This window comes from Muntiacus reevesi, chromosome 10 (genome assembly GCF_963930625.1).
Source record: "Muntiacus reevesi chromosome 10, mMunRee1.1, whole genome shotgun sequence".
Lineage (NCBI taxonomy): Eukaryota > Metazoa > Chordata > Mammalia > Artiodactyla > Cervidae > Muntiacus > Muntiacus reevesi.
The window spans coordinates 14,774,893-14,797,003 of NC_089258.1; the positions used below are offsets into that span (position 1 = coordinate 14,774,893).

At 38.3% G+C, this 22,111-nt stretch overlaps 1 protein-coding gene across 5 annotated transcripts in view; it reads left to right on the forward strand.

Annotated features, from left to right (window-relative positions):
- The first annotated feature begins 1,790 nt into the window (after positions 1-1,790).
- Positions 1,791-22,111, forward strand: part of ERCC6L2 (ERCC excision repair 6 like 2) — a 174,272-nt gene continuing 153,951 nt past the window's right edge. For 4 of the 5 annotated variants that reach the window (XM_065946782.1, XM_065946780.1, XM_065946779.1 and 1 more), the window contains exons 1-2: positions 1,791-2,218; positions 7,098-7,522. In XM_065946782.1, coding sequence (XP_065802854.1) covers positions 2,137-2,218; positions 7,098-7,522 — 507 coding nt within the window. In that variant the 5' untranslated portion in view covers positions 1,791-2,136. The remainder of the gene's footprint in view (positions 2,219-7,097; positions 7,523-22,111) is intronic. The other variant, XM_065946781.1, reaches the window with a different exon arrangement.

Consider the following 22,111-nt stretch of genomic DNA (forward strand, 5'->3'; position numbering starts at 1 on the left):
GCTACTATTTTGCCAACAGTTTTACATGTGATGTAGCTATCAATATGATTTATATTGACTTCAGGAATTCCTGAATATTTTGCAAGTCTTTCAATTTCACTTTGCAGTGTACTATTATAGTGTTGGATGTTTATAATATTAGCACCTAGACAAAGACATCACTGTAATGGGCTGAGACAAAAACTGTTGTTAAATGGGGGAGGAATGTTTGAGGATATCTAATTTTGTGAGCCATCTAATTCACTAAAACATATTGTCCATGGGATTTTCCAGGCAAGAATACTGGAGTGGGTTGCCATTGCCTTCTCTGTTATAGTGGAGGGAAAAACCAAATGTCTTCTCTAATAGTTGCAGGACAAAAAAAAAAAAATAAGGTAGATTGGAATTTCCAATTGCTATTGATTTTAGGGACAAAATTTACAGAATTTAAGTAAAACTGATATATTTCATCAAGTCCAAGAAGATTTTTTCCTACATTTTAAAATTTCTAATATCAAGATGCATGTAATGAAAGTAATGTTTTGTTCAACTGTACTAGAAAATATGCCTTACAACCTGTGTTGTTTAAGTTAGAATCTAGTCTAAAATTCTAAGTAATAATGCATTATCAACTATTGGCCAAAATATTAAACTGAAGCAACTGCTATGCAGAATGCAACTTTCAAGTGGATGAATTCCATTGATAACAACTGTATATTACAATACTATTCCTTACTAAATTCTTACTATGCATAGGTATTGTTTTAGGTGTTGTATTTATTTTATTTAATTATTACAATAATCCTTTTTAGGTAGATCACTATTATGAGTCTGTTATGGGTGAGGGCTTTGAAGCAGTGAGGATAAATGTCTAATCTCTGAACCATGTGTGAGGGCCAACATGTAACACATAGCTAATGGATGAATTAGATGTTTCTCTTCAATACAAAATTTCTACCTGCTGGTAAACAGAAACAACTGCTATTCTAGATGAAGCATTTTATGAAAACATGCTAATTTTTAGTATCTGTCAAAAATAGACATCTATTTGCAGAGGAAATAGCCATAGTTTTCCTCATTAAGACACTGGGGTAGGCAGAATAATGATCTCCAAAGATGTTCATATCTTAATCCTTAGAACCCATGAATATGTTATTTTATATGGCAAAGGGATCTTATTGATGTGCTTGATGGTATATATCTTGATAAGCGAAGAGTATCCTGGATTATCGGAGGACCCAATTTTATCATGTGAGCCCTTAAAACCAAATAATCTTTCCCAGCTGCACTTAGAGGTAGACATGACTATGGATCCCCTGGAGAAGGACATGGCAACCCACTCCAATATTCTTGCCTAGAGAATCCCATGGACAAAGGCGCACGGGAACGATGGGCTCCTGCTAGGCCGTCACCTTTCTTAGTGAAAGTGAAGTCGCTCAGTCGTGTCCGACTCTTTGCGACCCCGTGGACTGTAGCCCACCTGGCTTCTCCGTCCAAGGGATTCCCCAGGCAAGAATACTGGAGTGGGTTGCCAGTTCCTTCTCCAGGGGTCACCTTTCTTACCGGTCCTTAAAAGACCCTCAGCAGGTCCACGCCCACGGCCACCTTCCAGCCTCTCTCTGCAGCCACAACAGCCGCACAAGGTGGGCAAGCGATACCAAGGCCCGCGCTACTTGCAACTATCGCGGATCTTTGTGTTGCACGCTTTCTAGAGGAAAGACGGCCGGAAGATCGCTCCGCCCACGTAAGCCAAGATTTTGTTATCGTGAGATCCCGAGGACTGTACCGGAGCCAGTTCTCGCGGGATTTTCTGAGCTAGGGTTGGAAGCTACGCTGAGCTGCAGAGAGAGGCCTATCAGTAAAAGGGAGGGTGAAGGGTCGAGTAGCCAGCCTGTTGTCTTCCCCCGCCGGCGGAGCTCCAGGCTCGTAGGTGAGCGCTGCCTTGCCAGCTTCCATAGCGTCCTCCGGCTCTGCCGCTGTCGCAGAGGCCACAGTCCCTTCTCCCTGGGCCCCATCAGGCTCCACCTTTGCTCCCTCCGTGCCGTGACGTCGAGCTCCAGGGGAGGGCGATGTACGGAGGGTGGCGGAAGGTGGAGTTTGCCACCCTCCGGCTGCCCGCCTCCTCCTGGCGGTCCTCTGCCGCCTGTGGGGTGTTAAATGCAACCTGGCTGCCAAGCCCTTCCCCCTGGCCAGATGGATCAGTCTGCCCCGAAGCCCCGCGCGGAAACCAACAGCAAAGGTATAAGCTCCGAGCTCGCCTCTCTGCCCAGACACCTGTCTTGACTGTGTAGGATTGGACCTGTTCATGCCAGTTCCCTTGGGGTCGGGGTTTTACCCTGCGGCCTCCGTGAGTGACAGCTGGAGATAGTGTACCCCGTCTAGACTGGGACTAGTTCTTTGTGATTCAGTGTTGAGAAATTCTGAAGTCAGACTGCCCTTGGATCTAGTGCTGGCTCTGACAGTCATTTGCTGAGCACCTTTGGGTTGTTTGCTCTCTGTAAAATTGAGATCATTACTGATTGAGTTCTTTTGACTATTAATTGAGATGGTGTCACGCAAAGCACTTAACGTGACCCAGTGTCTGGCTCATAATAAACACTTAAGTAAATGTTTGGTATTTTTATTCTCTATTGTATGCCTCAGTCCTTAGTGAATGGTAGGTTCATTATTAAGTAGGTGAATATAGATTGAGATTAGTTCAGTTTATTACACAAAGAGCTTTATATGTGATGTATTGAGTCAGGGCCACCTTTAATGGGTCACTAAGAGTCGTTTAGGGAGAACATGGTTATCTGCCACAAGTCATCTGGGATGTCCTCTTGCCCCCAAATTAATAGTTTTCATTATTAATAGTGATACAACAAAAATTTACAGATATTGGATACTTGTTCTGTACCTAGAAATATGCTGATTGTTTACATGTTTTCTTTTGAGGAAGATATTGATCTGATTAAATAGATGAGGAATATAGAACCAAACTTCAGAGACTTTTAAGTAACAAGCCTCAGCTCTGAAGACTAGAAATTGATGACACTATCTCAGGGACCACAAATACAAATACCTTTAGAAACCTGGCAGGTAAAATAAGTAGATGAAGCTGCTGAGTGGAGATTATAGTAACTGGGATGTTCATATCTCATTTAAAAGGGGGCAGGGCTACTCATACTTCGGCCCCCTGATGTGAAGAACTGACTCATTGGAAGAGACCCTGATGCTGGGAAAGGTGGAGGGCAGGAGGAAAAGGGGATGACAGAGGATGAGATGGTTAGATGGCATCACTGACTTGATGGCCCTAAGTTTGAGCAAGCTTTGGGAGTTGGTGATGGACAGGGAAGCCTGGTTTGCTACAGTCCATGGGTCACAAAGAATCGGACACAACTGAGCAACTGAATTGAACTGAAGGCTACTCAGTTCCAAGGAATTGTTCATTCATGTGTGTACTGGTACACCATGTTCAGATAGCTTGATTCACATCCAGGCTCTGACACTTTCTAGCTGTGTGACTGTGGTTAACCTTTATCTGTTTCACCATTTATAAAAGGGAACTAATAATAGTATTTACATGAAGTAGTGAATGGGTTGTTGTAAGGCTTAAATGAACTACTATGTATAAATTGCATGTATGGCACTCATAAACCTCAAAATGTTAGCTCTATATAAATATTTGTTAATCTGACAAGTATTTGAGTTTCAACATTGTCCTCAGTGTCCAGAATATGGCAGTGAACACAAATTGTCTCTACTCTGGGGAACTTAAGGAGATAACCAATAACAGATATTTCAGATTTTTCTCTGAAGATGGAATCAAGCAGGGTAAAGGAAGAGAAAGTGGCAGGGAGTGCTGTGTTAGATTGAGTGATCAGAGAAGATACCTCTGAGGAGATGCCATTTGAGCAGAACCCTGGATGAAGTGGGAGCATCCGTCACATTGGGATTTAGGGAGAGGGTTGGTGGCAGGAACAAAAATCTCAGGGACCGAAGATGGGAGTATGCTTGTCATGGTTGAAGAACAGCTAGAAGGCAAGTTTGGGATGAAATGAGGAGAAAGGGAGGAAATGAAGTTAAAGAGGACACAGGGACCAGATCGTAAGGAGCCTTACCCCCCATTCAGTCCAAAAGGAAATTGTCCTGATTTAAACAATTTGTTCTGGACTTTGAATGCTGAGAGACACTGCTCTGGATCAAACTTAACTGAATCTCTTTAGTTCTAGAAGTTACCCAAACTCAGAAACCAAATATTAATAGATTTCTATAGATTGTTGTATGAAGCCCATGAGGTTTTTGCACTTGCTGTATGTACCCCCCTGACTGACATTCTTTTCTTAGATTTCCTTCCTTTTTAAACTGTTTCTTTAGTCCCTCTTTCTTATAGCACTCTTAAAGCAACAATTTCACATGTGTGAACTTTTTATCATGTGTCTCTCTCGCTAGATATCAAGGTTCTATGAGATTCGGAATGTGCTTTTGTTAGTATGTTCAGCACATTTATTGAGTGCCTATTGTGTGCTGGCCCTGGGGGTAAAATTTTGAACAATACAGACATTTTCTTGGAAAAGATGCTATTCTCTAGTGAGAGAGGTAGATTTTTAAAAAGTAAACATGATAATTAAACATTGTGATATGTGCTGTATAGGCAGTAAAATACTGAGGTACAGAATAGTGGGGTTCCCTACAGTATAGTGGGGTACTTTAAATAAGGTGATCAGAAACAAAATCTATGAGGCAATGACTTAACAGTGAGAAAGACCCGTCTAGTATGCTTGAGTCAAGGGGAATATTGATAGATTTTAAGTTGGAATTTAAGTTCCCCTACTTAGGGGAAAATGATACAGGGTCACGTAGACCATAGTAAGGAGCTTGGAGTTTATTCTTTTTGCAGTGGGTAACTATTAAAAGATTTTAAATTAAAGATTTACTAATAAATATTTTTAAGTAGTCGATATTGCAGCTATGTGGAAAATGGATTGTAGGGGGGAGATAATGTCAGTGGAGAGAATGGGTAGAGAATGGAGTCTATAGCAGTAATTTAGGAGAAAGCCAGACATTGGCACATGACAGTTCAGTTCAGTTCAGTTGCTCAGTCGTGTCCAACTCTTTGCGACCCCATGAACCTCAGCATGCCAGACCTCCCTGCCCATCACCAACTCCCAGAGTCTACCCAAACCCATGGCACATTACAGTCAGGACCAAATTCAGCCTGGCAGTTTTGTTTTGTAGATAAAGTTTTATTGGAGCACAACCATATCCATTTGATTATGTGTCTATAGCTACTTTTGTGTTACAAAGGCAAGCGACAGTATAACCTGCAAAACCTAGAATAATAAATAGCTAAAATCTGACTCTACAGAAAGTTTGCCAATAGTTATTTTGAAGAGTTGGTGGCATGTAGGAAAGTGATGCTTTTTTTTTTTTAAGTAGAACCACCAGGGCATTCTGATGGATTGAATATAGGGAGTAATATCAAAAGAGGAATAAGGACTGACTAAAGGTTTTCTACCTTGAAAAGTTGGCTAGACAGTGATTCCTTTTAATGAAATTGTGAAAGACTTGTTTCGAGCAAGGTTTAATGACTCATTGTTGACATTGTTCTTCTTCATTTTTATACTCATAGTGTGGTACCGTATCTGGCGAATAACTGGTATTAAATCATATACATTGATAATAAATAAGTTAATGAATTAAAGCTGTAAAAAATTACAAGGCATAGGCTGGATAGGCAGACAAATCATAAGAAACAAGTAATGTTTTAAGACTTACTTTAAGGCTTAATATAGGTTTTAAGGTTCAAACAGTACTGTTATGAAAATAGGGCCCATTGACTTATCTCTGTATAGTGAATCAGAGAGTTATTTTCACATTAGAACATTTTTAGAAGAGTGTAATAATTCTCAAACAGTTTGAAAGCAAAATTATTATGGGAGAACAGATTTTTTTTGCTGTGTTTCTGATTGTTCTATAAAAACAACTTTATCAAATTTACAATAATAGTTTTACTCTTGAGGAACAACTGATGAGGAATAGCATCATGAACTATTCTTACTGAAGAGAATATGGACATACTAGTTATAATCATGAGTGTTATAAAAGCCTAATTCAAAATCATATGATCATATGATCTCTGTGAGAAATATGTGAAAAAAATAATTCCTAATATTCTTGCAGTTGTAGCCATACAATTCCTCTGGAATTCTTGTTATGTGAAATTCCATTAGGAAAATTATTTTTACTTAATTTCCTCTATTTGGTACCTTTTAATTGTACCAGTATTATACTCTGTAGAGGCTTCCCTCCCCACTCCATAGTACTGTATTTTCTGAATACAAAATAAAATAGCTGTACAGTTAAGCACAGAATGAATTCATACATAGAGAGAAGTCAGACTTTTCAAAGAATAATGAAATGATAGCAGAAAGAGATCTTAGAAGTCATCTCGTTTTTAAGAACCTCAGCTTTTCAAAACCTTGAATGGAAAAAGCTGTGACAAAGCTGGTACATGTCATTCTGCTGTTGAACTGGAGATTCCCTTGATTAGTTGTATACAAATTCAAGGAATGTTTTAGAAGCAGCAGTATTGACAGTGAGAAGAAATAGCTTTGTTCAGAAAAAGAGATGGGATAACTAAGAAAGCAGACAGAAGAGTCACAAAAATATAGCTGTTCAGAGGATTTTAGTTTACCTATTACCAAGTCCTATTCACAGTTATTTTGCCATATTGTGAATGTTATACATAATGTTCATTAGTCATCATGAATATTTAACTAAGTGGTTCTTAATCCTCGATGTGCATCAGAATCACCTTTTGAATTCAACAATAATAACCAACCACAATAATAAAAGCAAATGCCCATGACCCATATCCACCTAATCAGAACAAATAGATTAAGCATGTATGAGGAGATTATGACACATAGTTAGAGTGAGAAAAACTGGAAATAAATTATATACCCTTTATTATGATAATATACTTTAGGAAAATATCTATAAGTATAATTTGTCTTGTTTCAGATTTTGGGAAGTGTATTTATGTGAGGAATATTTTTTTCTCATAGAAGTAGGTAAATGAGGTGTTACTTTAAAAGTTAGATTTGGAAAGTTTATTTTCTCCTTTATTATTACAGATATATGGCATCCAGGAGAAAGATGTCTTGCCCCTTCTCCAGATAATGAAAAACTTTGTGAAGCAAGCATAAAATCTATCACAGTGGATGAAAATGGGAAGTCATTTGCAGTCATCTTATATTCAGATTTTCAAGAAAGGAGAGTATCTCTTAAAAGACTTCAAGAAGTAAAATCTGTTAAAGATTGCGCCAGGAATTTTATATTTGATGATGAAGATTTGGAAAAACCTTATTTCCCAGACCGAAAATTTCCATCGTCCGCTGTTCCTTTTCAACTCTCTGAAAATGGAGACTCTATCCCTTATACTATCAATAGGTATCTGAGAGATTACCAAAGGGAGGGAGCCCAGTTTCTCCATGGACACTTCATCCGAGGAAGAGGCTGTATTCTTGGTGATGACATGGGACTTGGAAAAACTGTACAGGTATTTACTTACTTTATAATTGAAATTTAATAAAGTCATACATACTATGTCACGTGTATTACATCCATGAATGGATACCATCTGCAGATTTCTGTTTGTATCCCAGAACTTATTATTTTTTGTGTGTGTTTGTCTCACCCAGTACTTAAGGATGGTGTTTAGTCATTTTTTTACCCTCAGTACTTATTTAGTACTATGAAATATGTTATTTAAAGTAATGTTTTAGTATCTTTGACTTGTTTTTACCTTTGATAATGTTAATACTAAGATAATAGTTATATTTAGAGTAATTTAACTTTCTTAATGCTACCTTATGGAAGGAAAGTATTCTGACATTTGCTAAGCTACACAGCATGGTTAAATTTTCTACAGGCCTTTGGTACATATTGTTTGGAGTTTATCATAGCAGAAGTTTCTTAGTCAAGGATCTCTGGGCCACCAGAGTCAGTTGGTGGACTTTAGAGAGGCCTCTTGTTTCTCTAAAATGTGTGCTAGAATTAGCACATGTATATACTTTTCTTTAGATAGGCTTGTTAGGTATCTATTGCTGTATAACAAATTATTCCAAGACATGGCAACTTGAAACAGTACACATTTATCATGTTACAGTTCTGTGGATCAGGAATCTGGGTACCATTTAGCTGAGTCTTCTGGCTGAGTTTCTCTTAAGGCTACAGTTATTTCAGAGTTAGACTTTGATTCGCTTCCTATCTCGTGTGATTGATGCGGGATTCAGTTCCTTGTGCGTTGTTAGACTGGGGCCACTGTTTCTGCATGAGCTATTAGCAAAGCCCTCCCTTGGTTGCTTGCAACCTGGGCAATAGTGGGCATGAAATATAGTTGTGGATACCAAGAGGTGGGAATTTTGGGGAGCCTTGTCAGAAGCTGTATATCACAAAGGTTTGTAATTCAGAAGGATTAGAGTTCTGAATCTAGACTTTATACTAAACAATCATTCTGAATTTTCAGGAGTGTTTGTCTAGTGTGTGATTAAGTCCTTTTGTGTTTCCTTCTTTAAAACTGAATTTAAGCTATTTTTTCTTCGTGACACTTCCATTGTTAGTGGAGTTCAGAGGCAAGTGAAAAATTAAGTTCACTTTTATTTTCAAATTAACGTTTGAAAATAGCCAAATAATGGCTGTGTTTAAAGTTCTGGTGTAAAAAGTTAGGGTAAAATTAAGTCCCTCAGTAATCATAGTGTATTACTTTTAGCCATACTCTATTTTCCTTTAATCTCAGGCAATGCACATAGTCTGACACTTGCACATTGAAGGTGTTAAATAATTGCTTGTGGAATAAATGAATTTACTTTCTCAGGAGAATAGGTTCAAAGAATAAAGAAAAGAGCCTTTGGGAAACTACCAGCTGTGACCGAGATATGCACATGGCTACTAGAGGAAAATAGATAATAAAGCCCTCTGTGACTTTATGTATACTTTTACTGTTTTTCCCATGCTGGAATGTTCTTTCCAGCATGATTTTGACTAGTCAATGCCTGATCATCTTCAATATCAGAAACATGAGGTGCTACATCTGCTATGTGAAGATGGTACTATGCCTTCAAGCAGCAGAGGAAAGATAATATTTTTCAAACTGTAAAAATTGTCTTTGAATCTTTGATTTTATATTCATTGATATTATAAAAAATGTCGTTACTATACATGTTTAAAATATAGGTATAGGAAACCTCAACCCTGAGACAAATGGTGGGACTGCTAATAATTACAGCTTTCTTTGGTTATCATCAATACCATTTTTTGCATAATATGATCTTTAGTTGATTCAAAAACTATACAAAAATTTAAAACTTCTTTAGATCACAAGTCATGTTGTTCCCTCAGGAATATAGTAATGAAGAAGATAATCATATTTTCTTTATTTTCATTCATGGAGAAAATGCCATAATACCCAATGTGAAAGGTTAATTAACCTCCAGAGCCACAAAGCTTTTAAAGCAGAAAACAAATGTCCTAGCATTTTGAAGGTAAATTGCTTTTCTTGTTTCAGCATGTATTAATAGTCCAGATTTTAGGAATAGAACTTTGTAAGGATAAATGGGCTAGGTTCCCTTTCAAAATAATACACTGTTTATTGTTGTTGTTTAAACCAAGCAGAAATCATCATACTTTGTGAAGTATGATTCCAAAATACTCTTACCTTTTTATCTCCCAGGAAGATGAAAGATAAGGAATGTAGGCTTTTAAAAAATATATATATAAGAAATAGACAATTTTTGCTATGCTTTCTGTTGGTCTGAGAGAATGTTTGTTGCCTTACTACCCTATCTCTGAATATGCTGTGTATCATGAGTGTGTGAGAGAAAAAAATAGACTATAAAAACGTTCGCCTGACAGAGTTCCAGAGGAATGTCTGTAAAAACAAAGCTTTTGCAGAGTGATGCATCATTTCTGAAATGCAGTTTTTGGCCTTTTTCTATTTTGTAGGTGGCTGATTAAGTAGTTTTTTATTCTTTTCATCTTTAACCATAACTTTAGAACTACTGTATTCCACATTAAAGCAGATTCTTTTTTTTTTTTTTTTTTTTTTCAGATTAGTTTTGTAAACCAGCATTGTAAATATGTTGTTCACCTTCTGTGAATTAAGGTTTTGATAGACCTCTACTGTGATAGTATGAGTGATAGAGAGGGCTAGATCTACATGAAATTATGTATTCCCTTTGCCTTCTTGGAGTTGTGACCAAATGACAAAGTTTCCCAGTTTCCCATTCCCAGCCCCAAATGACTGGTTTCCCAGTTCCCCTTTCTTCTCTTGGACTTGTCAACAAAGATGAGGGTCAGAGTAATTAGTGCTGTTTACACTCCTGGTACATAAACTCCACCTATGCTCTTCTTTACATTCTCCCTCTGTCTGTCTGCTTTTTGGATGTCGACATTACTGCTACATTACCTTAAAATAATGAGGTAAAAGGTTTGTCAGTGATTTTATGTTAACTCCTGCAGTTAGTGTGTATTCTCAAATAAATTCAAATTTATTTTCATTTCAAGTCACTTTTTGGGGGTAGGTGATTAATCTGTTAGGAAGGAGTGTGGATTATTTAAAAGGGATGCAAAGATTTTTCTTTAACATTTTTAATGTATTTAGTGAATTAAATATGGGAATTCCCTGTGGTTAGAATTCCATGCTTTCACTGCCAAGGGCCTGGGTTCAATCTCTGGTCAGGGAACTAAGATCCCATAAGTAGCGTGGCGTGGCCAATAAATAAATTAAAGGGATGTAAAGATTTTTCTTTAAAATCACTAAGGTATTTAGTGAATTAAGTAAAGCTAATCCATAATTAGAGCTTACAAATTTAATCACTTTTATGGAACTTCTTCTAAAGATGAGATTCTTCAACAAAATAGACATTTATATATCTTTGTTTCATGGAATTTGACAAGTTAGAGCTAATATTTTTTATCATGTTAGATGAGCAGATTGAATTATGAATTATCATAGTTAGAAATGTATAGGAATACCTCAGAGATATTGTGGGTTCATTTCCAGACCACCGCAGTAAAGTTAAGGCAAGTCACAAGAATGTTTTGGTTTCCTGGTATACATGAAAGTTATATTTACACTATGTTATAGTTTATTATACATGCAATAAGTGGCACTGTCTCTAAAAAAATGATGTATATACCTTAATTAAAAAATACTCTGCCACTGCTTTTGTTGTTTTTGTTCAGTTGCTAACTCATGGCCTGCTCTTTGTGACCCCCACAGACTGCAGCAGGCCAGGCTTCCTTGTCCTTCACTTTCTCCCGGAGTTTGCTCAAACTCATGTCCATTGAGTTGGTGATGCCATCCAACCATCTCATCTCTGTCACCCCCTTCTCCTCCTGTCCTGAATCTTTCCCAGCATCAGGGTCTTTCCCAGTGAATCACCTCTTTGCAGCAGGTGGCCACACTGTTGGAGCTTCAGCCTCAATCCTTGCAGTGAATATTCAGGACTGATTTCCTTTAAGATCGACTGATTTGATCTCTTTGCAATCTAATGGACTCTCGAGAGTCTTCTCCAGCACCACAGTTCAAAAGCATCAATTCTTCGGTTATCAGCCTTCTTTATGGTCCAGCTCTCACATTCATACATGACTACTGGAAAAGCCATAGCTTTGACTATATAGACCTTTGTTGGCAAAGTAATGTCTCTGCTTTTTAATATGCTGTCTAAGTTTGTCACAGCTTTCCTTCCAAGGAGCAAGATCTTTTAATTTCATGGCTGCAGTCACTGTCCACAGTGATTTTGGAGCCCAGGAAAAGAAAATCTGTCACTGTTTCCACTTCTTCCCCCTCTGGTTGCCATGAAGAGATGAGATGTGATACCATGATCTTCGTTTTCTGAATGTTGAGTTTAAGCCAGCTTTTTCACTCTCTTTCATTCTCATCAAGAGGCTCTTTAGTTCTTCTTCACTTTCTGTCTTTAGAGTGGTATCATCTGTATATATGACGTTGATATTTCTCCTAGCAATCGTGATTCCATCTTGTGACTCATCCAGCCCAGCATTCATTTAATATTTTAAATCCTTTGCTGTCATTTCAACAGTCTTCACCGTACCTTCCCCCAAATTAGATTCCATCTCAAGAAACCCCCTTTCTTTACATAAGTAATACGAAGCACCTCCTCATCCTTTGTGGTTTTCTCATGATATTGTAGCAATTCAGTCACATCATCAGGCTCTAACTCTAGCTCTCTTTGTATTTCCACCACATCTGTAGTTACTTCCTCCACTGAAGTCTTGAACCATACAAGAGTCATCCATGAGGATTGTAATCAACTTCTAAATTCCCGTTAATGTTGATATTCTGACCTTTCTCCATGAATCATGAATGTTCTTTATGGCATTCAGAATAGTAAGACCTTTCCAGAAGGTTTTCAGTTTACTTTGCCCAGGTCCATCAGAGGACTCACTGTCTATGACAGCTATAGCCTGATGTCGTGTATTTCTTAAATAATAAGACTTGAAAATTGAAATGACTTCTGATCTATGGGCTGGAGGATGGATTTTGTGTTAGCAGATTATAAAAGCAACTCTGATTTTATTGTACATCTCCACTAGAACTCATGGACTAACCAGTACATTGTTGATGAGCAGTAATATTTTGAAATGAAACTTCTTTTTTTTCTGAGTGGTAGGTCTCAACAGTGGGCTTAAAATACTTGGTCAGCTATGTTGTGAACAGATGTGCTGTCATCCAGGCTTTGTTATTTTATCAGTAGAGCATAGGGAGAATAGATTTGGGCTTCCCAGGTGGCACTAGTGGTAAAAAAAACCACCTACCAATGCAGGAGACTTAAGAGACACAGGTTTAATCCCTGGGTTGGGAAGATCCCCTGGAGGACGACATGGCAACCCACTCCAGTATTCTTCCCTGTAGAATTCCATGGACAGAGGAGCTTGGCAGGCTACAGTCCATAGGGTTGCAAAGAGTCAGAGATGACTGAAGTGACTTAGCACACATGCACACATAATAGATTTATCATCATTCTTAAGGGCCCTAGAGTTTTCAGAATGGTAAATGGACATTGGCTTCAACTTTAAGTTACCAGCTGCATTAGCCCCTAAGAGAGTCAGCCTTTCCTTTGAAGTTTTGAAGCCTGGCACTGGCTTCTCCTCTCTAGCTATGAAAGCCTTAGATGGCTTCTTCTTCTAATATAAAGCTGTTTTGCCTACACTGAAAATCTGTTGTTTAATGTAGCCACCACCATTAATTAGCTAGCTAGATCTAGGTATTTTGCTGTAGTTTGTGCATTAGCACTTGCTGCTTCACCTTGCAGTTTTATGTTATGGAGATGGGTTCTTTCCTTAAATCTCATGAAACTGCTAGCTTCACACTCCTAATTCTGAAGCCTCCTCCCTTCTCTCAGCCTTCATAAAATTGAAGAGAGCCTTGCTCTAGATTAGGCTTTGGCTTTAAGGGAGTATTGTGGCTTGTTTGATCTTCTATTCAAGTCACTCAAACTTTCTTCTGAATATCAGCTGTAAGGCTATTTCATTTTCGTGTCATTCATATGTTCACTGGAGTAGCACTTTTCATTTCCTTCAAGAACTTTTCCTTTGCATTCACAACTTTGCTCTTTGGTGGGTTTCTTGTTGTTGGCCTCTCTTGGCTTTTGACATGCATTCCTCACTGAGCTTAATCATTTTTGGATTTTGATTTGAAGTGAGAGATGAGTGACTCTTCCTGTCACTTGAACCCTTAGAGATAATTATAAGGTTTTACCAGACTTAATTTCAATATTGTTGTGTCTTGGAAATGACGGGGAAAAAATTGTTACAGCTTGGCTGAGAAGTTCTGATTCGTCTGCTGTCTTCACCAGATATTGCACCTTCAGATTTCCATTTATTTTAGACTTTACAAAATTTTCTTAATCGAAAAAAAAAAAAATTCAGTTCTCTGTAAGACTATAAAAGACAGTTGTAATAGTTCTTTGCTTCAAAAGGGAAAAAATTTGGGGAAGATGAATTAAGAAGTTGTCTGAAAAATGGCAGAAGGTAGTGGAACAAAATGGTGAATTCATTTTTCAACAAAGTTCTTGGTGAAAATGAAAAAATATGTCTTTTATTTTTACTTAAAAACTGAAGGAACTTTTGGACAACGTAATATATATATATATAACAGAAACACACTCTGAGACATGGAAAGCAAACTTATAGTAATCAAAGGGAAATGAGAACAAGGAGGGACAAATTAGCAATATGGGATTAACAGATACAAACTACTGCATATAAAATGGGCTTCTCAGGTGGCATCGGTGGTAAAGAACCTGCCTGATGATGTAGGAGACATAAGAGACAGGGTTGGATCCCTGGGTCGGGAAGATTCTCTGAAGGACGGCATGGCAACCCATTTGAGCATTCTTGCCTAGAGAATCTCATGGACAGAGGAGCCTGGCAGACCGCAGGGTTACAAAGAGTCAGACATGACTGAAGTGACTTGGCATGCACGCACATATACATGTGTAAATAAAGCAACAAGGATTTACTGTTTAGCACAGAGAAGTCAAGAAATACCTGGAGTAACAGGCAAATTCAGCCTTGGAGTACAGAATGAAGCAGGGCAAAGGCTAACAGAGTTTTGCCAAGAGAATGCACTGGTCATAGCAAACACCCTCTTCCAACGACACAAGAAGAGACTGTACACATGGATATCACCAGATGGTCAATACCAAAAATCAGATTGATTATATTCTTTGCAGCCAAAGACAGAGAAGCTCTATACAGTCAGCAAAAACAAGACCGGGAGCTGACTGTAGCTCAGATCATGAACGCCTTATTGCCAAATTCAGACTTAAATTGAAGAACGTAGGGAAAACCACTAGACCATTCAGATATGACCTAAATCAAATCACTTACGATTATACAGTAGAAGTGATAAATAGATTCAAGGGATTAGATCTGATAGAGTGCCTAGAGAACTATGGATGGAGATTCGTGACATTGTATGGGAGGCAGAGATTAAGACCATCTCCAAGAAAAAGAAATGCAAAAAGGCAAAATGGCTGTCTGAGGAGGCCTTACAAATAGCTGTGAAAAGAAGAGAAACGAAAGGCAAAGGAGAAAAGGAAAGATATACTCATTGGATTGCAGAGTTCCAAAGAATAACCAGGAGAGATAGAAAGCCTTCCTCAGTGATCAGTGCAAAGAAATAGAAGAAAACAATAGAATGGGAAAGACTAGAGATCTCTTCAAGAAAATTGGAGATACCAAGGGAACTTTTCACGCAAAGATGGCCACAATAAAGGACAGAAGTGGTATGGACCTAACAGAAGCAGAAGATGTTAAGAAGAGGTGGCAAGAATACACAGAAGAACTATACAAAAGATCTTCATGTCCCAAGTAATCATGATGGTGTGATCACTCACCTAGAGCCAGACATCCTGGAATGTGAAGTCCAGTGAGCCTTAGGAAACATCACTATGAACAAAGCTAGTGGAGGTGATGGAATTCCAGTTGAGCTATTTCAAATCCTAAAAGATGATGCTTTGAAAGTGCTGCACTCAATATACCAGCAAATTTGGAAAACTCAGCAGTGGCCACAGGACTGGAAAAGGTCAGTTTTCATTCCAATCCCAAAGAAAGGCAGTGCCAAAGAATGCTCAGACTACTGCACAGTTGCACTCATCTCACACACTAGCAAAGTAATGCTCAAAATTCTCCAAGCCAAGCTTCAAGAGCATGTGAACTGTGAACTTCCAGATGTTCAAGATGGATTTGGAAAAGGCAGAGGGACCGGAGATCAAATTGCCAACATCCATTGGATCATTGAAAAAACAAGAGATTCCAGAAAAACATCTGTCTCTGCTTTATTGACTATGCCAAAGCCTTTGACTGTGTAGATCACAACAAACTATGGAAAATTCTTCAAGAGATGGGAATAGCAGACCACCTGACCTGCCTCCTGAGAAATCTGTATGCAAGTCAAGAAGCCACAGTTAGAACTGGACATGTAACAACAGACTGGTCCAAATCGGAAAAGGAATACGTCAAGGCTGTTTGGTGTCACCCTGCTTATTTAACTTACATGCAGAGTACATGATGAGAAATGTTGGACTGGATGAAGCACAAGCTGGAATCAAGATTGCCAGGCTCCTCTGTCCATGGGATTCTCTAGGCAAGAATAATAGAATGGGTTGCCATGCCCTCCTCCAGAGGATCTTCCAGATCCAGGGATTGAACTCCCGCCTCTTATGTCTCCTACAGTGACAGGCAGGTTCTTTACCACCAATGCCACCTGAGAAACCCATTTTATGTGTAGTAGTTTGTATCTGTTAATCCCATATTGCTAATTTGTCCCTCCTTGTTCTCATTTCCCTTTGGTTACTGTAAGTTTGTTTTCCATATCTCAGAGTGTGTTTCTATCATAATAGGTTGTCCAAAAGTTCCTTCAGTTTTTAAGTTAAAAAAAGTTGACTTAAAACTCAGCATTCAGAAACCTAAAATCATGGCATCTGCTACCATCACTTCATGGCAAATAGATGGGGCAACACTGGAAACAGTGACAGACTTTATTTTTTGGAGCTCCATAGTTACTGCAGATGGTGATTGCAGCCATGAAATTAAAAGATGCTTCCTCCTTGGAAGGAAAGTTAGAACCAATCTACACAGCATATTAAAAAGCAGAGACATTACTTTGCCAACAAAGGTCCACCTAGTCAGAACTATGGTTTTTCCAGTAGTCATATATGGATGTAATAGTTGGTCTATAAAGAAAGCTGAGCACTGAAGAATTGATGCTTTTGAACTGTGGTGTTGGAGAAGACTCTTGAGAGTCCCTTGGACTGCAAGGAGATCCAACCAGTCCATCCTAAAGGAAATCAGTCCTAAATTTTCATTGGAAGGACTGATGCTAAAACTGAAAGTTCAATACTTTGGCCAGCAGATGTGAAGAACTGACTCATTTGAAAAGACCCTGATGCTGGGAAAGATTGAAGGCAGGAGGAGAAGGGGACAACAGAGGATGAGATGGTTGGATGGCATCACGGACTTATTGGACATGAGTTTGAGTAAACTCCGGGAGTTGGTGATGGCCAGGTAAGCCTGGTGTGCTGCAATCCATGGGGTCGCAAAGAGTCAGACACGACTGAGTGATTGAACTGAACTGTACTGAACAGGGAATCACTGCTGATAGTGACTGCAGTCATAAAATTGAAAGATGCTTGCTCCTTGGAAGGAAAGCTATGACAAACCTGGATAGCTAAGCAGGAACATCAGTTGGCTGGCAAAGGTGACTATAGGCAAAGCTATGGTTTTTCCAGTAGTCATATATGGATGTGAGAGTTGGACCATGAAGAAGACTGAGCACCAGAGAACTGATGCTTTTGAATCGTGGTGCTGGAGGAGACTCTTGAGAGTCACTTGGACAGCAAGGAGATCCCACCAGTCATTCCTAAAGGAAGTAAACCCTGAGTGTTCATTGGAAGGAGATGCTGAAGCTCCAATACTTTGGCCACCTGATGCAAGGAGCTGACTCACTGGAAAATACCCTGATGCTGGGACAGATTGAGGGCAAAAGGAGATGAGGGCGGTAGAGGATTAAGTGGTTAGATAGTGTCACTGACTCAATGGACATGGATTTGAGCAAATGCCAGAAGATAGTGAAGATCAGGAAATCTGGTATATTGCAGTCCATGGGGTCTCAAGGGTTGGACATGACTGAGTGACTGAACAACAGGGAATTATATTCAAAATTTTTTAATAAATTATAAGGGAATATAATCTGAGAAAAGTAACTGAATCACTGTGCTGAACACCTGAAACCAAAAATATTGTAAATCAACTATACTTCAATTAAAAAAAATTGTCCAGGGCTTAAAATGTCCAGTCATTTGTGAAACATCCTTTATGCCTTCTTTAATCTCAGTTATTCCTATCACATCAGTCATTTTTCTTCCTTCAGTCTCTTGCTGAATTCCTCAGTATCTGTATTTTTGTTTTTTCCTCAACCATGCTTCAAGTCTTCCCCTCCATTCCCCCCCCTCACTCCTCCATGCCAACTCAGATGGATTTTGAACTGTTAGAGGATAGAAATAAGCCTTTTATCTAAACTTTTGCAGTAGCCAGCATAGTACCTGGCATGGCAATATATATTTTATTGAGTGCATTAATTAATTTTAAGTTGAATTGAGTAGTTGTATATTTCTGTGATTTTATCTTGTATTTAATGATCCCCTAACCTATGTACTGGGCTTCCCAGGTGGCGATAGTGGTGGAGAACCTACCCGCCAGTGCAGGAAATCCAGGAGACTTGAGTTTGATCCCTGGGTTGAGAGGATCCCCTGAAGGAGGGCCTGACAACCCACTCCAGTGTTATTCTTGCCTGGAGAATCCCATGGACAGAAGAGCCTGGTGGGCTACAGTCCATAGAGCTGTGAAAAGTCATACGGGTGTGAAGTGACTTAGCATGCACGCACACACACAACCTAAGTGCCTTGTTCTATGATAGACTTTTTCCATTAAGCATTCATGTTAATTAGGCGTTATTCACTCATTTTATTGATGAAAAAGTAGAAGCTTATGGAGACATCAGAGAAATTGCACAGTGTCACGTAGGTAGTACAGCACTGGTTGGTCAGACTTCAAAGTCTTTGTTGTAACTCCTGCAATACACTGCCTTATATAATTTGGGTTCAGATTGCAGATTTTTAAAAAATATTTTAGAACTCAGCATAGGTTTTGACCATTCATGTGTGTGTGCGTGTGTGTGTGTGCATGCTCAGTCATGTCTGACTATTTGTGACCCCTGTGAACTTTAGCCAGCCAGACTCCTGTCCTTGGGATTTTCCAGGCAAGAATACTGGAGTGAGTTGCCGTTTCCTCCTTCAGGGAATCGTCCCAACCCAGGAACTGAACCCTTAACTCCTGTGTCTCCTGTATTTCAGGTGGATTCTTTACCACTGAGCCATCAGGGAAGACCCATCATTATTTTATAATCTTTTAGATGACATATTTTGTTGAAAATACACTTGGTTTATTGTAAGATGCAAGACTGTATACAGGGTATAAAGGATCCTTACTTCAGTGGAATGATTCTAACAAAAAATAGTTCTTGTTTATTGAGTCATTCTTCTGTACTTGCTTGATATTTTACATATTTTTTCCTCTGTTTTTTTTTTAACAAGAACTGAAATAATAGTGATTATACCATACATACATAAATGCATACTCATAAAAATGTAATTATAATATTTTGACGTGAAAGTCACATAACAAACTATCATAAATTATGCAGTTCAGTGGCATTTAGTGCATTCACAGTGCTGTGCAACCCCCATCTCTGGTTTCACAACGTGTTCATCTTCACAGAACAATGCCCCATACATATTAAGTAATCACTTTTATTTTCCCCTTCCCACCATCCCTTGGCAACCATTAACTGAACTTCTGCTTTCATGGATTTGCCTTTTCTGAATATTTCATATAAAGGAAATCATGTAGTGGTGACCTTTTGTATTTGGTGCTTTCACTTGTAATGTTCTCCAAGCTCATCCAAGTTATAGCATGTATCAGTACTTCCTCCTTTTTATGGCTGAATAACATTCAGTTGCATGTAAATAACAGTAATTCTGTTTATCCATTTATCCTTTGATAGACATTTGGGTTGTTTGCATCTTTTGACTGTTATGATGCTATTATATGCACTTGTGTATAAGTTTCTGTGTGGACATATACTTCCATTTCATTTATACACACACACACACACGCACACACACACACACAAAACATACACACACACACCTAGGAGTGAAATTACTGGATCAATGGTAATTCTATGTTTTATTTTTGGTGGAACTGTTTAACAATTTTGTATAATGACTGCACCATATTACACTTCTAGTAGCAATGTATGAGGTTTTATTTTTCTCCAGTCCTTGTCAACATTGTTATTTTCTGTTTTTTTTTCATCATAGCCATCCTGTTGCATATGAAGTGGTACCTCACTGGGGTTTTGATTTGCATTTCTGAAATGATCAATGATGTTGAACAACTTTGTATGTACTTTTTTTGACTTTTGTATATATTCTTTGAGAATTGTGTATTCATGTTGCCATAGATTGAATGTTTCTGTCTCCCCAAAATTCATGTGTCGAAACTCTAATTCCCAACCCGATGATATTTGAAGATGGGGCCTTTGGAAGGTAGTTAGGTCATGACTCATGATGGGGCTAGTGGCTTTGTAAGAAGAAATACTAGGGAGTTTGTCCACTCACTCTGCTTTCTGTCTTCTGAGAATATAAGATGACTGCCATCTGCAAAACAGGAAGTGGGCTCTCACCAGACATCAGGTCTGCCAGCACCTTGATTTTGAAATTTGTAGCCTCCAGAATTGAAAGTTTGTTGTTTAAGCTATCCAGTCTCTGATAATTTGTTATAGCACTCCAGAGTGACCAAGATACAAGTCCTTTGCCCATTTTTTAGTTGAATTGGCTGTCCATATATGTATGCCTTGTTTCTAGTCTTTTTCTTCTGTATCATTGTTCAGTTTTGCTGTACTTGTAATCAGTTTTGTGTTAAGCACTTTCTTGCTATCTCTTATTTTTATCCCTTTGCATTTCCATGTAAAGTTTTGATCAGCTTGTCAAGTTCCATGAACAGATCTGTCTGGATTTGGTTAGGATTGTGGGGTTCAGTTACCCTGAATTTGTACAAGAGTTTGGGGAGAATTATCATAAAGTGATAGCTCCCTTATTTAGGTCTTTAATTTCTCTCAGCATTGTTTCATAGTTTTGTGTGTGAGCCTTACACATATTTTGTTAAATTTAGTCTCATATTTTTGATGCTATTGTAAGTGAATTTTTTTCCACTTAACTTCAGATTTTTTGATTGGTAGTATGTAAAATCAAATTTATTTTTGTATGTTCTGTATGTTGCTAAATTCTTCAGTTATTAGTTCTAGTAGTTATTTTGTAGATGTTTTAGGATTTTCCTGTGTAAACAATTATGGCATCCACAAATAGAGGTTTAGTTCTACTTTTATGCCCTTTTCTTTCTTTCTTTCTTTTGCCTTATTTCACTATCTAAGTGTGATCTCAGTACATTTTGGACAGCAGTGGTGGAGCTTCTGGGATGGCTCAGTGGCAAAGAATCTGCCTGCAGTGCAGGAGATGCAGGAGACATGGGTTCATCCCCTGGATCAGGAAGATCCCCTGGAGGAGGGCATGGCAACCCACTCCTGAAGTATTCTTGCCTGAAGAATCCCATGGACAGAGGACCCTGGCGGGTTACAGTTCATAGGGTTGCAAAGAGTGGGACCGGACTGAAGTGACTGAGCGTGTGCATGCACGCACCACCCCCCTCCCTCCACAACACAGTGGGAGTAACATCTTTATCTCATTCCTACTTTTAGGGAGGAAGCATTTAATATTTTAGCAGTAAGTATATTAGCTGCAGGGTTTTCTTAGTATCTTTTATTAGATTTAGGAAGTTTCTGTCTAGTCCTTATTTCTGAGATTTTTAAAAACAATGTGTAGTGAATTTTATCAAATTTTTTTTGATATCTGTTGAGATAACCATATTTTTCCCCATTTATTAAGTTAATAAATTATTATATGGACTAATATGATTTATGTTAGTTGGTTTTAAAATGTTAAACCAATTTCATATTCCTGTGATAAACTCAGTTTGATCATGAGGTTTTTTTTTTTTTAATTGCTGGATTCAGTTGCTTAATATTTGAATAATTTTTGCATTTATGTTTATTATGGATATTGGTCTATACTTTTCTTGCAATGTGTTTGTCTGGTTTTGGTATCTGGATTGCACAAGGTTCAAAACAAAGTAGTAAGTGTTTCCTCTCTCTTTTCTAAAAACATTGTATATTTAAGTTATTTTGTACTTAAATATTTTATGAAATTTACTAGTGAAATCTTAGACCTGGAGTTTTCTTTAAGATTTTTTTTTGGATACTGAATTGAGTTACTTTAAAACGTTTTGTTTATTTATTTATGTCTGCTCTCGGTCTCCATTGCTTTCTCAGGCTTTCTCTAGTTGCAGAGAGTGGGGGCTGTTTTCTAGTTTCAGTGCATGGCCTTCTCGTTGCAGTGGCTTCTCTTGTTGTCAAGCACAGTCTCTAGGATGTATAGGCTTCAGT